The sequence below is a fragment of the Squalius cephalus genome (assembly GCF_949319135.1).
Source record: "Squalius cephalus genome assembly, chromosome: 25".
Taxonomy (NCBI): Eukaryota; Metazoa; Chordata; class Actinopteri; order Cypriniformes; family Leuciscidae; genus Squalius; species Squalius cephalus.
Genome location: NC_137146.1, coordinates 5,281,014 through 5,300,249, shown reverse-complemented (window position 1 = coordinate 5,300,249; position 19,236 = coordinate 5,281,014). Strand labels below are relative to the sequence as shown.

General features: G+C 34.1%; 1 protein-coding gene across 6 annotated transcripts in view; it reads left to right on the top strand.

Annotated features, from left to right (window-relative positions):
• The window catches only part of st18 (ST18 C2H2C-type zinc finger transcription factor), a 62,069-nt gene extending 45,920 nt beyond the window's left edge, over positions 1-16,149 (top strand). For all 6 annotated transcript variants that reach the window (XM_079863069.1, XM_079863068.1, XM_079863073.1 and 3 more), the window contains 14 exons: positions 116-208; positions 1,047-1,246; positions 2,236-2,432; positions 5,831-6,076; positions 7,511-7,623; positions 7,730-7,792; positions 7,888-7,956; positions 8,123-8,185; positions 8,582-8,662; positions 10,993-11,214; positions 13,115-13,203; positions 13,379-13,482; positions 13,567-13,710; positions 14,114-16,149. In XM_079863069.1, coding sequence (XP_079719195.1) covers positions 116-208; positions 1,047-1,246; positions 2,236-2,432; positions 5,831-6,076; positions 7,511-7,623; positions 7,730-7,792; positions 7,888-7,956; positions 8,123-8,185; positions 8,582-8,662; positions 10,993-11,214; positions 13,115-13,203; positions 13,379-13,482; positions 13,567-13,710; positions 14,114-14,254 — 1,825 coding nt within the window. In that variant the 3' untranslated portion in view covers positions 14,255-16,149. The remainder of the gene's footprint in view (positions 1-115; positions 209-1,046; positions 1,247-2,235; positions 2,433-5,830; positions 6,077-7,510; positions 7,624-7,729; positions 7,793-7,887; positions 7,957-8,122; positions 8,186-8,581; positions 8,663-10,992; positions 11,215-13,114; positions 13,204-13,378; positions 13,483-13,566; positions 13,711-14,113) is intronic.
• Positions 16,150-19,236: the final 3,087 nt, after the last annotated feature.

The following is a 19,236-nucleotide window of genomic DNA, read 5'->3' as shown; positions in this document are numbered from 1 at the left end:
ATCAGATTATTTTTAATTGAACACTTACTATTTAATGCACCCAAATTCAATTAAAAGAAAGTTGTTAACCCAGGAGGAGACTGACTCCACACTTCTGATGTCTGTTTTCACACAGTCTCTCAGGCTGCCCGATAGCGGCTGCAGAAAAGATCTCCAAACCGCAGGAGGAGCCCACAAAGTGCAGACAGAGCGCAGAGAGAATGGCCAGGTAATAAACCTTCATCTTATGGAGGTCTTGATTCCTTTACAGTCAAGCAGTTTCAAAATAAGTTCACAAATCATCTTTCTGAAGGATAACAATAAACATCTCATCTGTTCAGACATCCTTCTAACTAAGTAACTTTGCAACTACATGTCAACTAACTCTCATTAGGGCATTAGAAGATAGCAGATATTAAGCTCACAGTCTACTAATACTCCAATGAGAGTTAGAGCGTGTTCACACTTGTCATGTTTGGTTCGATTTGAAACAAACCCTGGTGAGATTACTCTGTTTGGGCGGTTCATTTGAATAAGTGTGAACGCTGCCATCTGAACCCTGGTGACCCCAAACAAGCGGAGCGAGATGCTGAAAAGATGGGTCTCAGTCCGCTTTCAAACGAACTCTGATGCAGTTCGACTGAAATATGAACGCAACACAGACCAAAGACATGTAAACGAACCAAAAGCAGAGCATGATGTCACAAGATGCGACCCTAAAAAGGACAGAATGCTCAAGCATAACTGTTTTTTCTCGTCATAGTCGCGATGTTGCCCATCACAGTCCAGTACAGGCATCAGAACCACATCTCCTCACAGCAGATCTTTGTTTGTGTGTGACAGAGGGATTCCTGCCGCTGTTTGACTCCTTTACACATTTAATAAGCTCTTCACGAGTTGTTAACACATGCTTTTAAATATATAAATACACAAATTTGACTTGGTTGGGAATGATTCATTCAAGATGGAATGTCTCTTTTTTTATGCTAAAGAATGAGCAGCAATAAAAACATGTTTTAAAAACATTAGTGCAATTCTGAAGTCTTGATTTTTCCCTTTATATTTAGACCTTTAGGAAACATGAAGAAATTTGACTTCACGTACAGATTTGCACATCCTATGGCAGCGTTGCAGGCCAGCATGGCCAAAGACATGGACAAGTACACTAAAGGCCATTTTGACTACGCCAGTTTTGACGCCCAGGTCTTTGGCAAGCAAGCTCAGATGGCATCCGACCAGAGTCACGAATCTTCACACTTTCCTGACTGTGAGTGTCTATTTTGTTTCAAATCAAAGGTTACCCAGCATGCACTGACATTACTGACGTTTAAAAAAAGAGCTTGTTTTCAGTGTCATCATGTGTGACTTGGTGCAGTCACTTGTATGTGCCACACAGTCTGCTCTATACAATTTTAATGAAGAACCTGATTTAGACCAATAATCAACCACCTAGAACACCCTAGCAACTGCATAGCAACACCCTGGCAGAGAGCTTTCCACATGAAAACACCATTCCCTTTTTGTAAAAATCTTTTCTATTTCAAAAATATATATAATATAAAAAGCTTAAATTGCAGAGACAGCTATAACTAAGCCATTTGATGGTTAATTGAATATTATATTATTAAATATGTTACATTATTACAACATTATATTACAAAAATAATATCAAATTAACCTACAAATGGTCAACTTATAGTTGTCTCTGCATTATTTAAAATAATTATATATATATATATATATATATATATATATATAAATCAGTACATATATATGTATTTGTTTTAATAATATTCACATGAATGTACTGAAAATGTACATTAAACTGTAACTGATATATATATATCACACGGACATATATCACACATATATATATATATATATAGATAGATAGATAGATAGATAGATAGATAGATAGATAGATAGATAGATAGATAGATAGATAGATAGATAGATATTAAATATAAATGAAAATATATGTTTTTATTAATAATATTTATTACAATACGGTATAAATTATAACTGATCTTATATTGAAGAGATAGAGAGCAACTACAAATCCACATCTATGTAGACAGGCAGCTTAAAAGAAATTATATTAAAACATCATTTTTTACTAAAACCTTAATTTATTCATATTTGTAACCTGTCTGTCTACATAGATGTTGATCTGTAGTTGCTCTATTTGCATAATATTTTCCCTCTCTCCCTGTCTCTTTTTTTTACCCGATTACTAACTCAAACTACCATTTACAGCGGCTCAGTTCCCTTATTTTCTGGCTCCTGGTGGTCATATGATCATGCCCGGAGACAACAGCCCCAGTCGCCATAAAGCCCAAAGCAACGCCCTCCAGTCCAACATGGCATCCGCAGCCATCCTCAACCTCTCCACCCGTTGCCGAGACAACAGCGAGGCCCTGCCCCCCAGCCGGCCCCTGGCATCATCCACAAAGGTAATCAAATTAGACCACTCAGAAAAAGGTATTTAATGTGGTCATTCTGAAACAACTGTGATTTGTGTATGAAAAAGAGGAGTAACATCAAAAGACACTTTTTGGCACAGAGAACTGTGTTGCCTCTGGTGGCACAACAACAAGAGAGTGGGAGCGTTTTTTCTTTTCCCCACACTGGCCCTAAAGCTTTAATGTACACAAAGGAGAATTTGTGTAATCACATCAAAAAGAGTTGGGAGGAATACAATCACAGCTTCCTTCTCTATGACAATTATAAGGCTTTTTGTAAAACATGTGGCCGTGCATTTGATTTCTACTTGCTCTAATGGTAATGTTGGGGCTTTCTCTTGTTTGCAGGAGAGAGCGTTTTTTTTTTTTTTTTTTCACTGCAGATGGTCAAAGACATTTTGCTAAGTAATATATTATCCTAGATAAGCTCGCACAGATCCTTTGGCGTTGATCTCTAACAGACGATCTATGAGAAGTTGGATTAAATCAATTGGTTGAGGGATTAATAGACATCACTCTTTTATTTAAATTAAATAAGAAAAGTCTACATAGGCCACCAGATTATGTATGTTACAGTGTGAATATGGATATCGGATTCAGTTTTACACTTGTGTTCTTTTATTGAGCCTCTTTTTAATAGAAAATCCAGCTTGCGACATTTCATGTATTCTTTCTTCTTTTCTCTCAGACAAAAGAAATTCCCTCAAAAATGAGCTATTATGATTAAATATAAATTCTTCTGGCTTTATACATTTGCAAAAGTATAAACATATTTTCTATTTAAAAAAAAATATAATAATATTATTAATAATAATATTTACATACAGTATACTGTATATAATATTTACATACCGCTATATGAATGTGTGTGTGTGTGTATATATATATATATATATATATATATATATATATATATATATATATATAAACTGCCCAGTGTTCTTCAGAAAAATCATCCAGGTCCTGCAAATTCTTTGTTTTTTTTCCAGCATCTTTTGCATATTTGAACCCTTTCCAGCATTGACTGTATGATTTTGTGATCCATCTTTTCACACTGAAGACAACTGAGAGACTCAGTTACACAACTATTAAAAAAGGGTTCAAACATTCATTGATGCTCCAGAAGAAAACACGATGCATTAAAAGCCGGGGGGTGAAAACTTTTGAACAGGCATGTCCAAATTATTTATTTTTTTGATCATACCGTATTTTTTCACTCAGTTCACCATTCAGATGAACAAAATAAGTAAAATTGACCCTGATCATCAAATTCAAAAAGTTTTCACCCCCCGGCTCTTAATGCATCATGTTTCCTTCTGGAGCATCATGGAATGCTTGCACCTTTTATGTAAAATATCTTATTCAGGACAGCGCTAAATAAAAATAACATGCATTTTGTATGATCCCTCTTATTTTGTTAAAATAATTAACATTTGAAAGATTCTGCAAGGCGTATGTAAACTTTTGACCACCTGTATATATTGGTAAAACAATAAGACAGTTTTATATATATATATATATATATAAATGTTATGTAATTGAAATGTAATTTAACTTTTATGCTGTACTGTGCTAAAATAATGAAAACATCAATACAGGATCCTAATGCTGTATATTTTAAGTAATAATTAGAAACACAGTGATGATCCGTCCAGGTTGGTAGCTTCGATCAAAGCTTTCAAGTTTTCCTCTTAGAAGCAGAGAGATAAAAGTGAGAGAAACTCGCAGAAGTATGGCGTGAAACGCTTCACACACCTACACACCACACAGGCCGTTCGTAGTCCCAGCACGCAGTGGGCAGAGAGCAGGTATACTGTACAAACTGAGCGAATGAATAAAACAGTGTTAGCCGATCTGTCATCTGCTGATGTCTGCGTCGAAATGTCTTTATGCATGTTAAGTATCTCGATTTCCCTGTTTGTGCCAAGTCGCTTGTTTTTTTCGAAGAATACGGCTAAACGTCTTGCAGCGTTTCAGGGAAGTGTGGGAGAAAGATGTCACCTCACTTGTTTCTGAGGCTGGAGAGAATGTCATCAGATGGGAAAAACTCACATCGTGCGCAGGGATCAACTCTATAGGTGCGCTTTAGCTCGGTTAGAGCTGGTTAGAGAGAGTGCCATATTTGGTCTGTAATCTCAATTATCACGATTAGTTCCTGATAAGCTCTCCTTTGTTTGCTACCGTGTGGAGTAATTGGTGTGACACATTTTTAAGCAGTTAACGAGTTGCATAAAAACTCTTCGCAATAACACAAATTCACATACCAGCACATCTTTTTTTGTGGTTTTTTGCTTTTTTTGGGACTCACATGTTTTTTGACAACTACATGTTTAGGGCCCTATGAAATACGTTTTTATATTATTATTTTTCTCAAATTCCTTTTTATTCTTTACCAAAATATGTGTTTTCTGGATACCATTTTAATGGTTTAATTATTTTTTTTTATAAACAATATTTATAAACGTGTAATAAATTGAAAACAACAATTTAAAACTTTTTTTAAATTAAGTTTCTATGGATTTTTTTTTCTTTTCTTTTTTTTTTTTCCCAGAAATAATATATATATTTTTAAAAAGTAGGCCATAGCAACTGTAGTATGTACACTACTCTTCAAAAGTTTGGGGTTGGTAAGATTTTTTAAAGTCTTCTTAGGCTGCATTTATTGTGAAATATTATTACCATTTAAAATAACTGTTTTCTATTTTAATATATTGTAAAATGTCATTTATTCCTGTGATCAAAGCTGAATTTTCAGCATCATTACTCCAGTCTTCAGTGTCACATGATCCTTCAGAAATCATTCTAATATGATGATTTGCTGCTCAAGAAACATTTCTGATTATTATCAATGTTGAAAACAGTTGTTCTACTTTTTGTGAAAACAGTGATACCTTTTTTTCAAGATTCTTTGATGAATAGAAAGTTCAAAAGAGCAGCATTTATTTGAAATAGGAGTCTTTTGTAACGTTACAATTGTCTTTGCTGTCACTTTTGAATCTATTTAATGAATCCTTGCTGAATAAAAGGTTTTGAACGGTAGTATTGGTAGTTACTAGCTGAAAGTGTCTATCCAAGTTTTTTTTTGATGGTTTGTTTTTCAACCATTTTATTGTCTGCCAGGCAAAAAATTGTAAGTTTGATTGGTTAGAAAATTAAAAACACACACGTTTGTAACAATCTACACGTTTTGTGTATCATTCATGTCTGTCGCACAAACAAGGATGTATGAGTTGCGCGCATAATTGTAATATTGAGAGTAAGTCTCTAACCCCTAACTTTTCTAGTTCTAGGCTTGGAAGACAAGTTCAAAATACTATGTTCTGTTAGAAAGTGCTCTAGTTATCAATGGTTGGTAATCTACAAGGCTTTTTATGTTCCTTTTCATTCAGGACTCGCTCATTGAGGTAGACGAGAACGGAACGCTGGATTTAAGTATGAAGAAAAAGAGAGAAAAGTCGAGAGACTCTCCTGTGATGCCGGTGTTGGGAGACGCTCTTTTCACCCCACCTGAACACTCTCTAGCCAAAGCTGCGGGTCTCCAGATCTCCCCGGCCATCTACCACGTCCTCTATGAACGGGATGCCTGGGACGCGCCGCTGAACTTCAGCAAAACACCTGTGCAACAGGACAAAGAGGTGAGATGGAGGCAGCTACTGTCACTTTTACTGGTACACTCTTAAAAATAAAGGTTTTTTTCTCAGCAATGCCATAAGAACTGTTTCTTGTTCCTCAAAGAACCTTTCAGTGAACAGTTTTCTGTTACTCTTCTTGTAAATTAACATTTAAATAATCTAAAGAATCTTTGTCCACTATAAAGGACCTTTTGTTCAATGCAAAGGTTCAAGAAGTTAAAGGTTCTTCATGGAAGAGTGTAGTGTTTTTAAAATATTTTCAAGTTTATACATGAGGATAAATGTTAAAGTCTGAGTAATATATTGTGTAAAATCTCAAGGTTTAAATGCATCACATTTCAAATATTTGGGCTTGGTAACATGTTTGAAAAAAGTCTCTTCTGCTCATTTATTCGATCAAAAATACAGTAAAAACAGTAAAGTTGTGAAATATTATTACCATTTTAAATAACGGTTTTCTGTTTGAATATGTCTTAAAACGTAATTTATTCCTGTGATCAAAGCTGTATTTTCAGCATCATTACTCCAGTCTTCAGTGTCACATGATCCTTCAGAAATCATTCTAATATGATGATCTGCTGCTCAAGAAACATTCTTCTTATCATCACAACGTTGAAAATAGTTTTGTTAAGCAGCACAAATGTTTTTAACATTTTGATTAAGAAGAAATGTTTGTTGAGCACAATTTTTTTTTTGTGGAATTTTTTTAAAGGAACAGCATTTATTTGAAATAGAAATGTTTTGTAAAATTATAAATGTATTTACTGTCATTTTTGATCACTTTAATCCATCCTTGCTGAGGAAAAGTATTAATATTGACCTCAACATTTTATGAAACTCTAATAAAATTGGGTGGAAAATGAATAGTAATAATTATAATAATGTCCCGAGAAAACAACATCCAGAGTCTAAATGCTCTTTGACTTTGGTGTACACTACATTAGGAACATATTCAACATAAAAACCCTTAACTTTCTATTTATTCATCTATATTATCTCCTTCAGTCAGCCACAACCTTAATGCACTCTGTCTGTTATGATGTACCGCTCTGACACAAAAGCAAAATTGAAAAGAAATCACAGAAGAATGTTCCTGAAAAGCTGGAAAATTTCCATCCTCTTTGGACTCAAAGAACAAACCCAGACAGCTGTACGTTTGTCTGATTCTCCCTCTGACATCTGGTTCTCAAAGATACTTACCTTATAAAAAAAAAATGTAAGTAAATCCAAAGGTTTAACACCCAGCTCTCCCATCATAAACACTATGAGGGATTACACCGGAGTTTAAATGGATATATGCTTTACTAAGCATACTTAAGCAGAATCAAACCTCTCACAGACTATTAGGGGCTGTGTGCTTACAGAATGATTTTTAAAGTGACCATCATGACTTGACTTCAACATTTCAGTGTTTTGACACTTCTCTTTGTCTTGTAGATGGATCAGTTGGAGAAGGCGTCTCTAGAGGATAAAGTGTACAATGGGGATGCTAACATGGCAAGTGCAAAAAACAAGATGCTCATAAGAGACACCAAAAAAGAGCTGATGAGGTACTAAAATTATTTGGATGGCATGCTAAAGACTTTATTAATTATTAGCGCATGTTTAATAGATCATAGACTGTAGGCATTCATTGGTCATTTATTCTCTTTGCAGTTGTCCGACACCAGGTTGTGATGGCAGTGGTCATGTGACGGGAAATTATGCGTCACACAGAAGGTGAGGAGCCCCGTCCGCCGACACCCTCTTTATTTTTCAAGCAGCAAAACCATCTTGAAAAATATACATTATGTCTCCTGCTTTTATTTTTGTAGTGTATCTGGTTGCCCATTGGCTGATAAGACCCTGAAATCACTAATGGCTGCTAATTCTCAAGAGCTAAAGTAAGAATTAGCTAATGTTTCAATTCAATAAAAAAACTGTGCAATGGTTTTAAAGTTACAGAGAAGTTAAAGCAATAATGTAAGTGTAATGTGATGATGTAAATAAATGGAAAAAACATATATTGAATATGAATCGTGAATCATAAAATTTCCATTTTTTTTAAAGGTGCCCAACTCCTGGTTGTGACGGCTCAGGTCATGTGACAGGAAACTATGCATCTCATAGGAGGTGAGCGTCTCAATAATCATAGACTTCGATGAAAGATGATATTGTGGTGGCATTTTTTATGTTTTTGCATGACATAAATGGTCATGCTTTTTATTATAACATAATGTCTCATTTTGACACCAGTGTTTTCTAATTCAAGATGTTATTCTATAATAGATTTTAGACATCAGACCACACAAAGGCACTCAGTGGGTTAAATCATTTGCATTTAAAACCGGGTAATCGCCAAAGAGTAAATACTTTGTGGCATTTCACGGCTGTTGAGGTAATGACCCCTGTTCAATGGAAACACGACAGGTGTCAAAGCTTGAAACATCACGCAGTATCTTTCCCACACACACGTCTGCACGCTTGAACTTCTGAAAGGTTCGTCACATATGTCATGTTCCTTCCCAGTCTGTCAGGATGCCCTCGTGCCAGGAAAGGAAGCTTGAAGCTCACGCCAAGCAAAGAGGACAAAGAAGAGCCGGAGATGAAGTAAGACACCACCAAAAACAATGACATCCAAAACGTTTGGTGTTTTTATTTTATGATTTAAGAGAAAGGCTTTACTATAAACTAGATGTGTTTACTAAAGCATCAACATTTGACCGAAAGATTCTTCTTTATTGGATGAAAGATTTAAAAATTTGAACCGAAATATAGTATACACTTTCCACAAATATGGCAGATAAGCATTGTTTTGTTTGTTTTGAGTCCCATTGAATTATTTCAAATTAAATTAACCTAGCATGAAATGTAGCTAGGTTTAAATGTATGAAATGCCTGTATCTTCACTATAAAATAGTGATTTGTTAGTATATTTGAAAAATGTTAACTAATGAGAATATTTTAAATGCTAAAAACATAATACACTATAAAAAGTTGCTGCCTTCAATTTTTAAGTACAACCAACTTGGATTTTTAAGTCATTTCAACTTAAATTGCGTTAAACTGACTTAAAAATGAGTTGAAACTTGTATAACTTATAAAAACAATTGCTATAAATTTCTAAAAAGTTGTTATAACTTATTGATCATATAATTTTTTACAGTCTATTTTGCTGTATGCCACATTGTTCTCTTATATATATATAAAATGAATATGATTTTTTTTTACTGATCCTACTTTCATTGATAATTTGTTGAAATTTAATTTATGGTATTATATTTATGGAAAGTGAAAATATCTTCATCAGAATACACTTTTTATTTTTTTATTTTTTTAAAATCAAAACAGCCTACAGTATACAACTAACCTATATTATTTGCACAGCAACGCACAAGAAAATAATACTGTAATTGTTGTTTTGGGAAATACTGTATTCCTGAACACTAGATGAAAATGTTTCCTAGAATGTGCGTTTCCTAGAAATACCATTCAAAAATAATAATAATAATCTTTTTTAATTCAGGGAGCTCAAAACTCTTTCCTCGTTTTCCTATAAGATCTCATTTAATTACAATTAATGCAGTAGTTTGCTCTTTAAAAACATAATACTATGGAGGAAAAAAAAAAAAAAAAAATTAATTGAATTGATTCCAGCCTTAAATCCGAAGTCTAACCCAGAGTGACAGGGCTTTCCTACTTTTGCATCTGGGCTAGTATTTCATTTTTAATTACTAATGCAAAGACGAGAGCTTAGGAATTAGACGGTAGCAGGTCCGCGCACATTAAAAGGAGGAACGGAGAGGCAGAGAAATGGACGGGTGGAGAAACGGAGGCTACATCTGTAATGTGGCTAGATTATTGTAAATTGTCGGCCATATGGCCCATCTCTGTTGTTCCGTGGTCAGGAACGCCATTCCCATAGCTGGACCCGGCGGCCAGTGTTGGAGTCGTAATGTTGTCTTGTTTTAGTCAGTGTATTAGAGCCAAAACTGCCATAACAACCTTTCCCATATAGGCCTGCAGACAAGCTATTTGTACTATCCCAGATAACCTCTCACCTCTTCCAATATGGGCTATCAGGGAAAGGGTCAGCCACCTCCAAATCATGTGCTTTTTCCCCCCTGTGGAGGACGCACAACAATTATGTGCAATTTATGTCATTCCATTACTGACCTAGGGGGAAAGTGAGCAGCAAAATAAATTGGCCAACTCCTCACCACTCTAGTCTTCAACTTGCTAGGGCTTATGTTTTCCATCGGCGGCACGTTAACCTCCATGCCCGTAATTATTTACTGGAGTGCGTTTCCGACGAAGCGCAGACTTTTTTTTTTTTTGCGTGTGCCGATAGAATTATTCCAGCCCTTTTTTTTTTTCTCTGTTTTGAATACATTTTTAATCAGCATTTCACAGGATTAATCTTCTTAATGGTATTTGAAAAGTCTTCCAACTCTGCAAATTGGGGGGTGGGGGGGGGGGGGGGTGGGGTGTTTACGGACAGAATGACAAATGCGCGACGGTGGTGTGGGGAAGTTTTAGCCATCAAATTATCAACTGAATGTATATGAGCTCATTTGTGTTTAGGAAGACTCTCGGTTATAAGCTCTGAAACTAGTTCAATCTCAAATAAGAGATTATCTTGGACAATCACAGTGTTACCCTGTTGAGTTTAGGACAACAAAAGAGGTCTGCGCAGGGGGTTTAATTTAAGCATGTCGAGGGGTCAGGTCACATCTGTGTGTGTTTTGGCATAGTGACCCAGAAATCTATACCAAACAACCTTTGTGATGCAGATTATGACCTTGTTCCCTCCAAACAAGTTCTTAAAAATACAGAAATCTACATATGAACGCTCATAAACTCAGTCTAAACTCTCATCAGTTTAGTGTTCAGTGAAATCAGTGTACATTATTGGTAATGATATGTATTTGCTGTCTCAGGTGCCCGGTGTCAGGCTGTGACGGGCAGGGCCACGTGTCGGGTAAATACACGTCCCATCGCAGCGCTGGAAGCTGTCCCATGGCCAGCAAGCAGCAGAAGGAGAGCTCCGTGAACGGGTCGGCCTTCTCCTGGAAGATCTGTAAACAGGAGCTTCCTCACTGCCCTCTGCCCGGCTGCAACGGCCTGGGTCATGCCAACAACGTCTTCGTTACGCACAGGAGGTGAGGAAACTATACCATAACCCCAAACTTCATCTCTGATATTAAACTTTAAACTTCTCTACTGTATAATGAGGCCTCTTCACACATTTATGGTGAACTGAGTTATCTATGAGTTTTGTACTTATTATATTATATTATATTATATTATATTATATTATATATGCAAAATACAATAGGGTTTATCGCAACCGGCTCACTTTTACAGGTACTCACCCTGCGCCATCTATATTATATTATATATTACCGATATATTATATTCTGGTATTTTGTGTGTGTGTGTATGTATGTGTATATATATATATATATATATACAGTACCAGTCAAAAGTTTGGAAACGTTACTATTTTTAATGTTTTTGAAAGAAGTCTCTTATGCTCATCAAGCCTGCAGTTAAAAAAAACAAATAAATTAATTAATTAAAAAAACGTAATATTATGAAATATTATTACAATTTAAAATAATGGTTCTCTTTTTTAATATATTTTAAAATGTAATTTATTTTTGTGATGCAAAGCTGAATTTTCATCAGCAAGTACTCCAGTCTTTGGTGTCTTATGATCCTTCAGAAATCATTCTAATATGATGATTTGATACTCAGTTATTATCAATGATGGAAACAGTTGTGCTGTTTAATATATTTTTTTGGAATACTTTTTTCAGGATTCATTGATGAGTAAAACGTTAACAGCATTTATTCATAAAAACAGCATTTATTCAAAATAAAAACATTTCTAACAATATAAATCGTTACCATCACCTTTTATCAATTTAACGCATCCTTGTTGAATTAAAGTACTAATTTCTTTAAAAAAAAATAGTTATTGTTCCCAAACTTTTGAACGGTAGTGTATATTGTTACAAAAGATTTCTATTCTAAATAAATACAGTTCTTTTTAACTTTTTATTCATCAAATAATCCTGAAAAAAGTATCTCAGGTTATAAAAAAAATATTAAGCAGCACAACTGTTTCCATCATTGATCATAAATCAGCATATTAGAATGATTTCTGAAGGATCATAAGACACCAAAGACTGGAGTACTTGCTGATGAAAATTCAGCTTTGCATCACAAAAATAAATTACATTTTAAAGTATATTAAAAAAGAGAACCATTATTTTAAATTGTAATAATATTTCATAATATTACTGTTTTTTTTTTTTTGTTTTTTTGTTTTTAACTGCAGGCTTGATGAGCATAAGAGACTTCTTTCAAAAACATTAAAAATAGTAACGTTTCCAAACTTTTGACTGGTACTGTATATATATATATATACACACACATATATACAAAATATATATTTTTTATATTATCCAAATATATAATATAAACATGTTATGTATGTATTCAATATATATATATATATATATATATATATATATATTATAATAATATCACATTATATAGTGTGTGTGTGTAATAATATCACAGTGTGTGTGTGTGTGTTATATTACATAATGTAATAATATATTTGATAATATAAAAATATATATCTTTTTTTCCACTTAAATATACAAAACAAATATTAAAATACACAAAAATACAGGTTGGCTTTTTTTCAATGTGTAAAAATATGTATCGAAATATGAAAAACATGTAGTATGGAATACATATATAAATATATTGGTATACTATATACAAATACAGATTACAGAACTGGCTATATTATTATATTGTTTCCAATATTATTACTACAGACTCTGTGGTTTATTAATTATTTGATCACCCTTACAGTATCCAATAATGTTATCATTTTATGTAACACAGATTGTTCATGCTTATATGGTACTTATTATCTAATGATTCCTAAAACTAGATTATAATTGATGTAGTTATAATTAAGAAAAACTACTCCAGATTGCTAGTACTGATCTGTAGATTTTGTGTTTTGTCCATGTACAGTTTGTCAGGATGTCCACTAAACGCCCAGAGCATCAAGAAGAAGCTCTCCGAGGAGGACATGATGACCATCAAACTCAAAACCAGCAGCGGTGAGCGACTCAAGCGCTTTAAAGGAATAAAAGAGCTTAAAACCAAGCTAATATTATCATCATAGTGTGAGGCTGTGCTCGTCTCCCGAGAAGAAAAATAGAGAGCCCGAGTAATTCAGCTCAGACTTTGAAAGACGTGTTTATTAATTTGCCTGGTTTGTCTCTTGTCAATCAGGTATTGAGAACAATGAAGACATGCAGCACTTGGATCATGAAATAAAGGAGCTAAATGAATCCAATCTGAAGATAGAAGCAGACATGATGCAGCTCCAGACTCAGGTAAATAACATTAACGCTTGTGTGAGAAGATTGTGGGTGATGTAGTTCCCGAGCTAAAGACCTTGTTTTCTGCTTTTCAAACAGATTTCATCCATGGAGTGCAACCTAAAGACTATCGAGGAGGAGAACAAGATAATTGAGCAGCACAACGACAGTCTGTTGAAGGAGTTAGCGCGTCTCAGTCAAGCACTTATCAACAGTCTCACAGATATACAGCTGCCGCAAATGGTGGGACGCTGAAACATTTACACCGACATGCTCTTTTCCCGCTGAGATTGTGGTTGCACTTTATTTTACAGTGTACTAACCTCAGAAAGTATAAAGCACTACATGAACCTCGTCTGGCAAATAGCTGCCACAGTTTTAATTTAATTTTGGTAATACTTTGTTAGATATGTAACAGTAAATTATGCATAATTACATGCAACTAACCCTCAACCAAACCCTAACCCTATAGTAAGTACATGTAGTTCATTACCATTACTCGAATTACACTGTAACAACCTTCAAATAAAGTGCAACCTCAATTTTGTTTTATTAATTCAATATGATTTGAGCTAAAATGGTGCATGTTCATCATGAAACACGCATTTAAGAGTTACTGAACTGAACGCTCTTCAATCTGTTCCAGGGTCCGATAAATGAACAGAACTTCGAAGCGTACGTGAACACGCTGACGGATATGTACAACACTTCAGAGCACGAGTACTCGCCAGAATGCAAAGCCTTATTGGACAGCATCAGACAGGCCATCAAGGGCATCCACGTATAAGGCCCAACTCTTTCACGGAGGGCTGGCTTTGTGATCTGTGCAAGATATGTCTCGTTATAACAACTCCATTCCACGACAAATTCATTGCACTGAAAAATACCAGCCACATTTTTACAGCTCAATGTTCCTCGTAGTGAGATTTGACCTCCTTTTGCACTTATTTATTTCCTATGGTTTGCTTGACTTTATTCCGTATTGTTCTTTTTGCGTGTCGTTATATTATTGCTGCATATTCTCTTTATTCATCGGTACTATTTATCTCACAGTAATCTTATTTATTGATTTATTTATTGATTTATTTATTGCTATCATAATTGTTGTTGTTTTTTTTGTTTCTGCAACTCCAAAAATGCAAGGCCAATCTTACATATTGTGAATTTTATTTATTTACATTTACCTGCGTTCGTTGTACAATAACTGGGAGTTTTAATCGCCGGCATCCGTGATGATGATTTTTTTTCTTTTCTTTTCTTTTTTTTTTTTTCTTTTTTTAATAACAGATGTCAAATGTAAGAATAGTCCACTTGCGCCACCTGTTGGTGAGCAGCTGTCATTGGTCTATTAGAGCCGTATGGGTTATTTTTTTAATGTGCGCCACAAATGACATCATTTGTTTTCATGCATAAATCTGTATTCTAATAAGCGAGCGAAAAGAAAAATATTTTATCCGATTCACTCTCCGAACGACTGTACAGTGAGCAAAAATCAAACCATCCACGAAGAAGGACATCACAATTTATTTCCGTTTCTGCTCATATGAACTGCCTTTGGTGTGCACATCATGTGTGTGCATATATGTGCCTAAATGTAAATGAGTACATGGAATATGATATGTTTTGTGGTAGAGCAGTATTACGTGAATGGTGATTCATTTTATTCTGCAGTATATTTATTTTCTGAATGAAAAGCCTCTAAACTCTGTTTACCTACAGTTTATACGCCATTTTAAGTATGTAACGATATTCTTGTAAAAAAAAAAGAAAAAAAAAGAAGTGTTTTGTGATCAGGCACAATACATTTTTTTAATTCTTTTCTGAACTCCTCAACCTTTGGCTTCTTCTGTGAGACAAACAGTGGGCTCTCTAATAGGTTTTACGGATGATCTTTTCTCAAAGCACTTCACGTCTTTAACCCACTAAAATATAAAAATGGACAAATAAACAGCTAAACAACTGCAATAGAGAGTAAGCTTTCCATTATGACACTTGATTTAGTGTTGAAATGCAGGGCCGAGGTCACGGCGCTCTTACTGGAGGCTTTTGCTGTGTTACGATCACAAACGGCCTTGTTCTGGCACTTTTAAAGCTTTCTCTAACACTAAACGTTCCCTTTTGCACTTTTATTCTGTTATTTAGTGTTTCTTTTGAGCGGGTCACAGATGTGTGATCAGCGCAGGTTTAGCCTAGTTTTACATTGTCCACTGATGATGTCAAAAACTGTGTTTAAGCAAATTTACAGGTCATTCAGAGGAAATAAAAACACTATATTATCTGACCAAATGAGCATAATGAATTGTACTGAATCCATTTTTTTGTTTGAAATCCTAAATTACTGTATAATTTAGAATGACTTCTGTTTAAATGATTTGTAATTGCTAATTTTTCATTTATAAACCACAGATTGTTTGCTCAGGAAGTTTTGTGAGGAATATTTATTTTTTTCTTTTTTGTATTTGATGTTTTGTAATGTGACATGAATTTTTTTGTGTGAAAGAAAAAAATAGTAAAATACACGGTACTGTAAATTATTTAGTTTGTTTTTGTTTTTTAAAAAATGTTTTTTTTTTTAGTTCAAGTAGTTTGTATATCAGGATTTCCTTACACTTTTAAAATTTCATAAGCAGTGCTGCGCTGTGTTGTACAGTTTGTGTATGGTAGAAATAAACTATTGAAATGATCTGCATAGCGCTCATTGTACAGTGGCTCATATAAAAATATGATTTATATAAATGCTCGTATAAAAAAATATTTACTTGATATAGAGTGTATTTAACCTTTCCTCGTCAATATTTTAGGTTCAAATTAACATAAATGTACATTTGAGTGTATTTAACATTTACTCATCAATATTTTAGGTTCAAATTAACATAAATGTACATTTGGTGGTTTCACATGCACTGTAAAAAAAATATGGCAAAATAAGTTATGACAACATATTGCTTCAACGCATCAAAATACGTTTTTTTGCAAGCGATAAAAGATTCAGCTTTTTTAAGTCAGTTGAATGTAATAATTTAAGTTGAAATGACAAACATACAAGTTGGTTGTACTTAAAAATGTAAGGCAGCAACTTTTATATATTTCTATATAGTATAATATATTTTTAAAAGTATAAATATATTTCATGTAGTCTCATATTTAATTCATAAAACTGCATATATAATGTAGACAAAATGTCTGAAAAGTTTGAATGAAATATGGAAACTCTTTTGCTCCTCGCGTGTTGTTGTAATTACATCAGAGCTCAAAACCAAATCCAAAATTCTACAATGTATTATTTTGCAAATCTAACTGAACAGCGTGACATTTGAAACGTTGCTACTCAACTTTTCATGACATTGCAAGACATTCAAAAACTATTTTCATATCTACCAGCAGATGGCGGCGTATGGACGCAACTTTGAGACACAAAAGATTTCAGGCCTTCATTTCTGCATTCGAAACACTATATCCAAAAAGAGAAATAACAAGACAACGATTTCAGTCTCAGCAAATACAAGGGTAAATAAATCAGTTTTAACCAGTTTGACTGGTTAAATCACGAGAAAATGATTTTAAGATCCTCTTGCTAAGCCTGTTGCCCTGATATGAAATCGGTGTCTTGTAAATATGGTGTTCGGTTTGTTACCCTTTGTAATTACCTTTTTATAATTATCAGAGTAATTTACCCTTGCCTTTGATGCGTTGATGATGATGCAAATTATATCTAATTATCTGAAATGAGGTACAGCTTTCCTGTTGAACGTCACCTAGAAACAAAACCAACAATTACTAAATGATCCGTGTTTTCTTGATTTCGCAAACTTTAACCCTGACCTGACCCATACACTCGACTGAATCTCACAGTAAACATGTCATGCTCATGGCGAGTTTCAGAAATATCATAAATATCAGAGGAAAAAGCAGAGATGCTGCTGGCCTGTCTTTGGGCTTTGGCTAATACAGTCACTCCAGGGCAACCTGTGTGTAATACTACCTGTCCTCATTAGCAAATACTGCATAGGAATGAGTTTAACTTTATTTAAAGTTAAAGTTTTAAATGCACCAATACTCACACAGATGTAAATGAAACTATGCTGTATGCGTTAACCTGGGCAATACCCAATATTCTGATACATTTTTCACCTGAAGTGATTTTCTCATTGCGTTCATCTTTAGGTATATGATCTAATGTTTGTTTTCACATTTAGTTTGATCTATTTCTTTGTACCACTGGTTTATACATGAGGATATACTATAAACTTCTCTTGCTGTAATACAAAAATAATGATGACAACTGAACTGACTAACCCTATTTCAAACTAACTAAATAAAAAAATTACAAACATTATATACACATTTATATACATATAAAATTGGTTTTCTTTAATATAATAAACTATTATGTGTGTGCATGTGTGTTTATTGTATTTAAGATTTTTTTATTTTATGAATGTATATATATATATATAATAGTTTCTAAATAATAGTTATTAAATACTTTATTACATTATTATATTAATGTAATAAATAGTTATAAGCATCTGTCATATACACACATAAGAGTATATATTAAACAAAACAATTTTTATTATAGTAAGTAATATTTATTATCTTGTATTTAATGATATAATAGACTTATTTAGTACAATACATTATTACATTATGTATGTAATAAATAGAAATAGTTTGAGGACAAAATTCACAGCTAAGTAAACTCTCTCTTTCTCACACACACACACACACACACACACACACACACACACACACACACACACACACACACACACACACACACACACACACACACACACAAACACCGCATAATTAAAATATCAGCAAGTCGTTTTAAAGAAGTTGCATCTTATTGCATCTGTCTTTGTTGATCTTTGAGGACAAAGTTTGCTATTCATTTTAGGGTTAAAGGGGAGTTCGATATGACCCCTTCCTTTGAGATCATTTTACCCAGAATTCCACTGGATGAAAGTGCTGTTACATATTGCCCATGTTGTAGAGTCTGAACATCATGATCTGATGTTTCCAAAACCTGATTGGGAAAGACATGCTGTTGGAGCATCGTCCTCTATAGTTGAAACGTAATATCCATATGTATTAAAGGACACATGCTAATTTTAAAGTGGTTTCATAATAGTAATTTCCCAGTAGAGTTTGACAAAGTGGATCAAGAGTCTATGGGAAAATAAAAAGATGTCATCGTGGTAAATGAATACTGTTTTCCAGTCAGACTGAGACAACTGACATATGGGCAAATGCTACCAACAGAACCCTAAATCATATATATATATGTATGCCAGACAGCATGTACATTTGTGTTCAAACTAATTTGGCATGCAATGATGCAAGCATAAAGGCACGTGGTGGGAGTTTCGGATGTAAACAAGAAGGCATGCTTGTTCTTTTCTATGAGTAACTGAGGTTTAAGTGCTTCTGAATGCTGACCCACTGTCAACAGATTACAATGCCAAAAAATGATCTTCATAAATCAATCTACTTTAACAGACACTGACCCCAGCTGCTCAAATATAACCACTGAATCATTGCTAAACCTAGTAGCTAATCATTTGGTTGACGTTGAGGGTTTAAAAATAAATAAATGCTTATATGGGTTCTTAATGCCTTTTACAATATAATTTGTAAAGGCAAGCCACCAGTTTTTTATTAGAAAACCTTTTTTCACTCATGTTTCGACATGTCCCGCCTTCTCCTGTTATGATAGCTACGTCATATGAACGACTCCTAAACTGTCCAATCCCTGACCGCCTT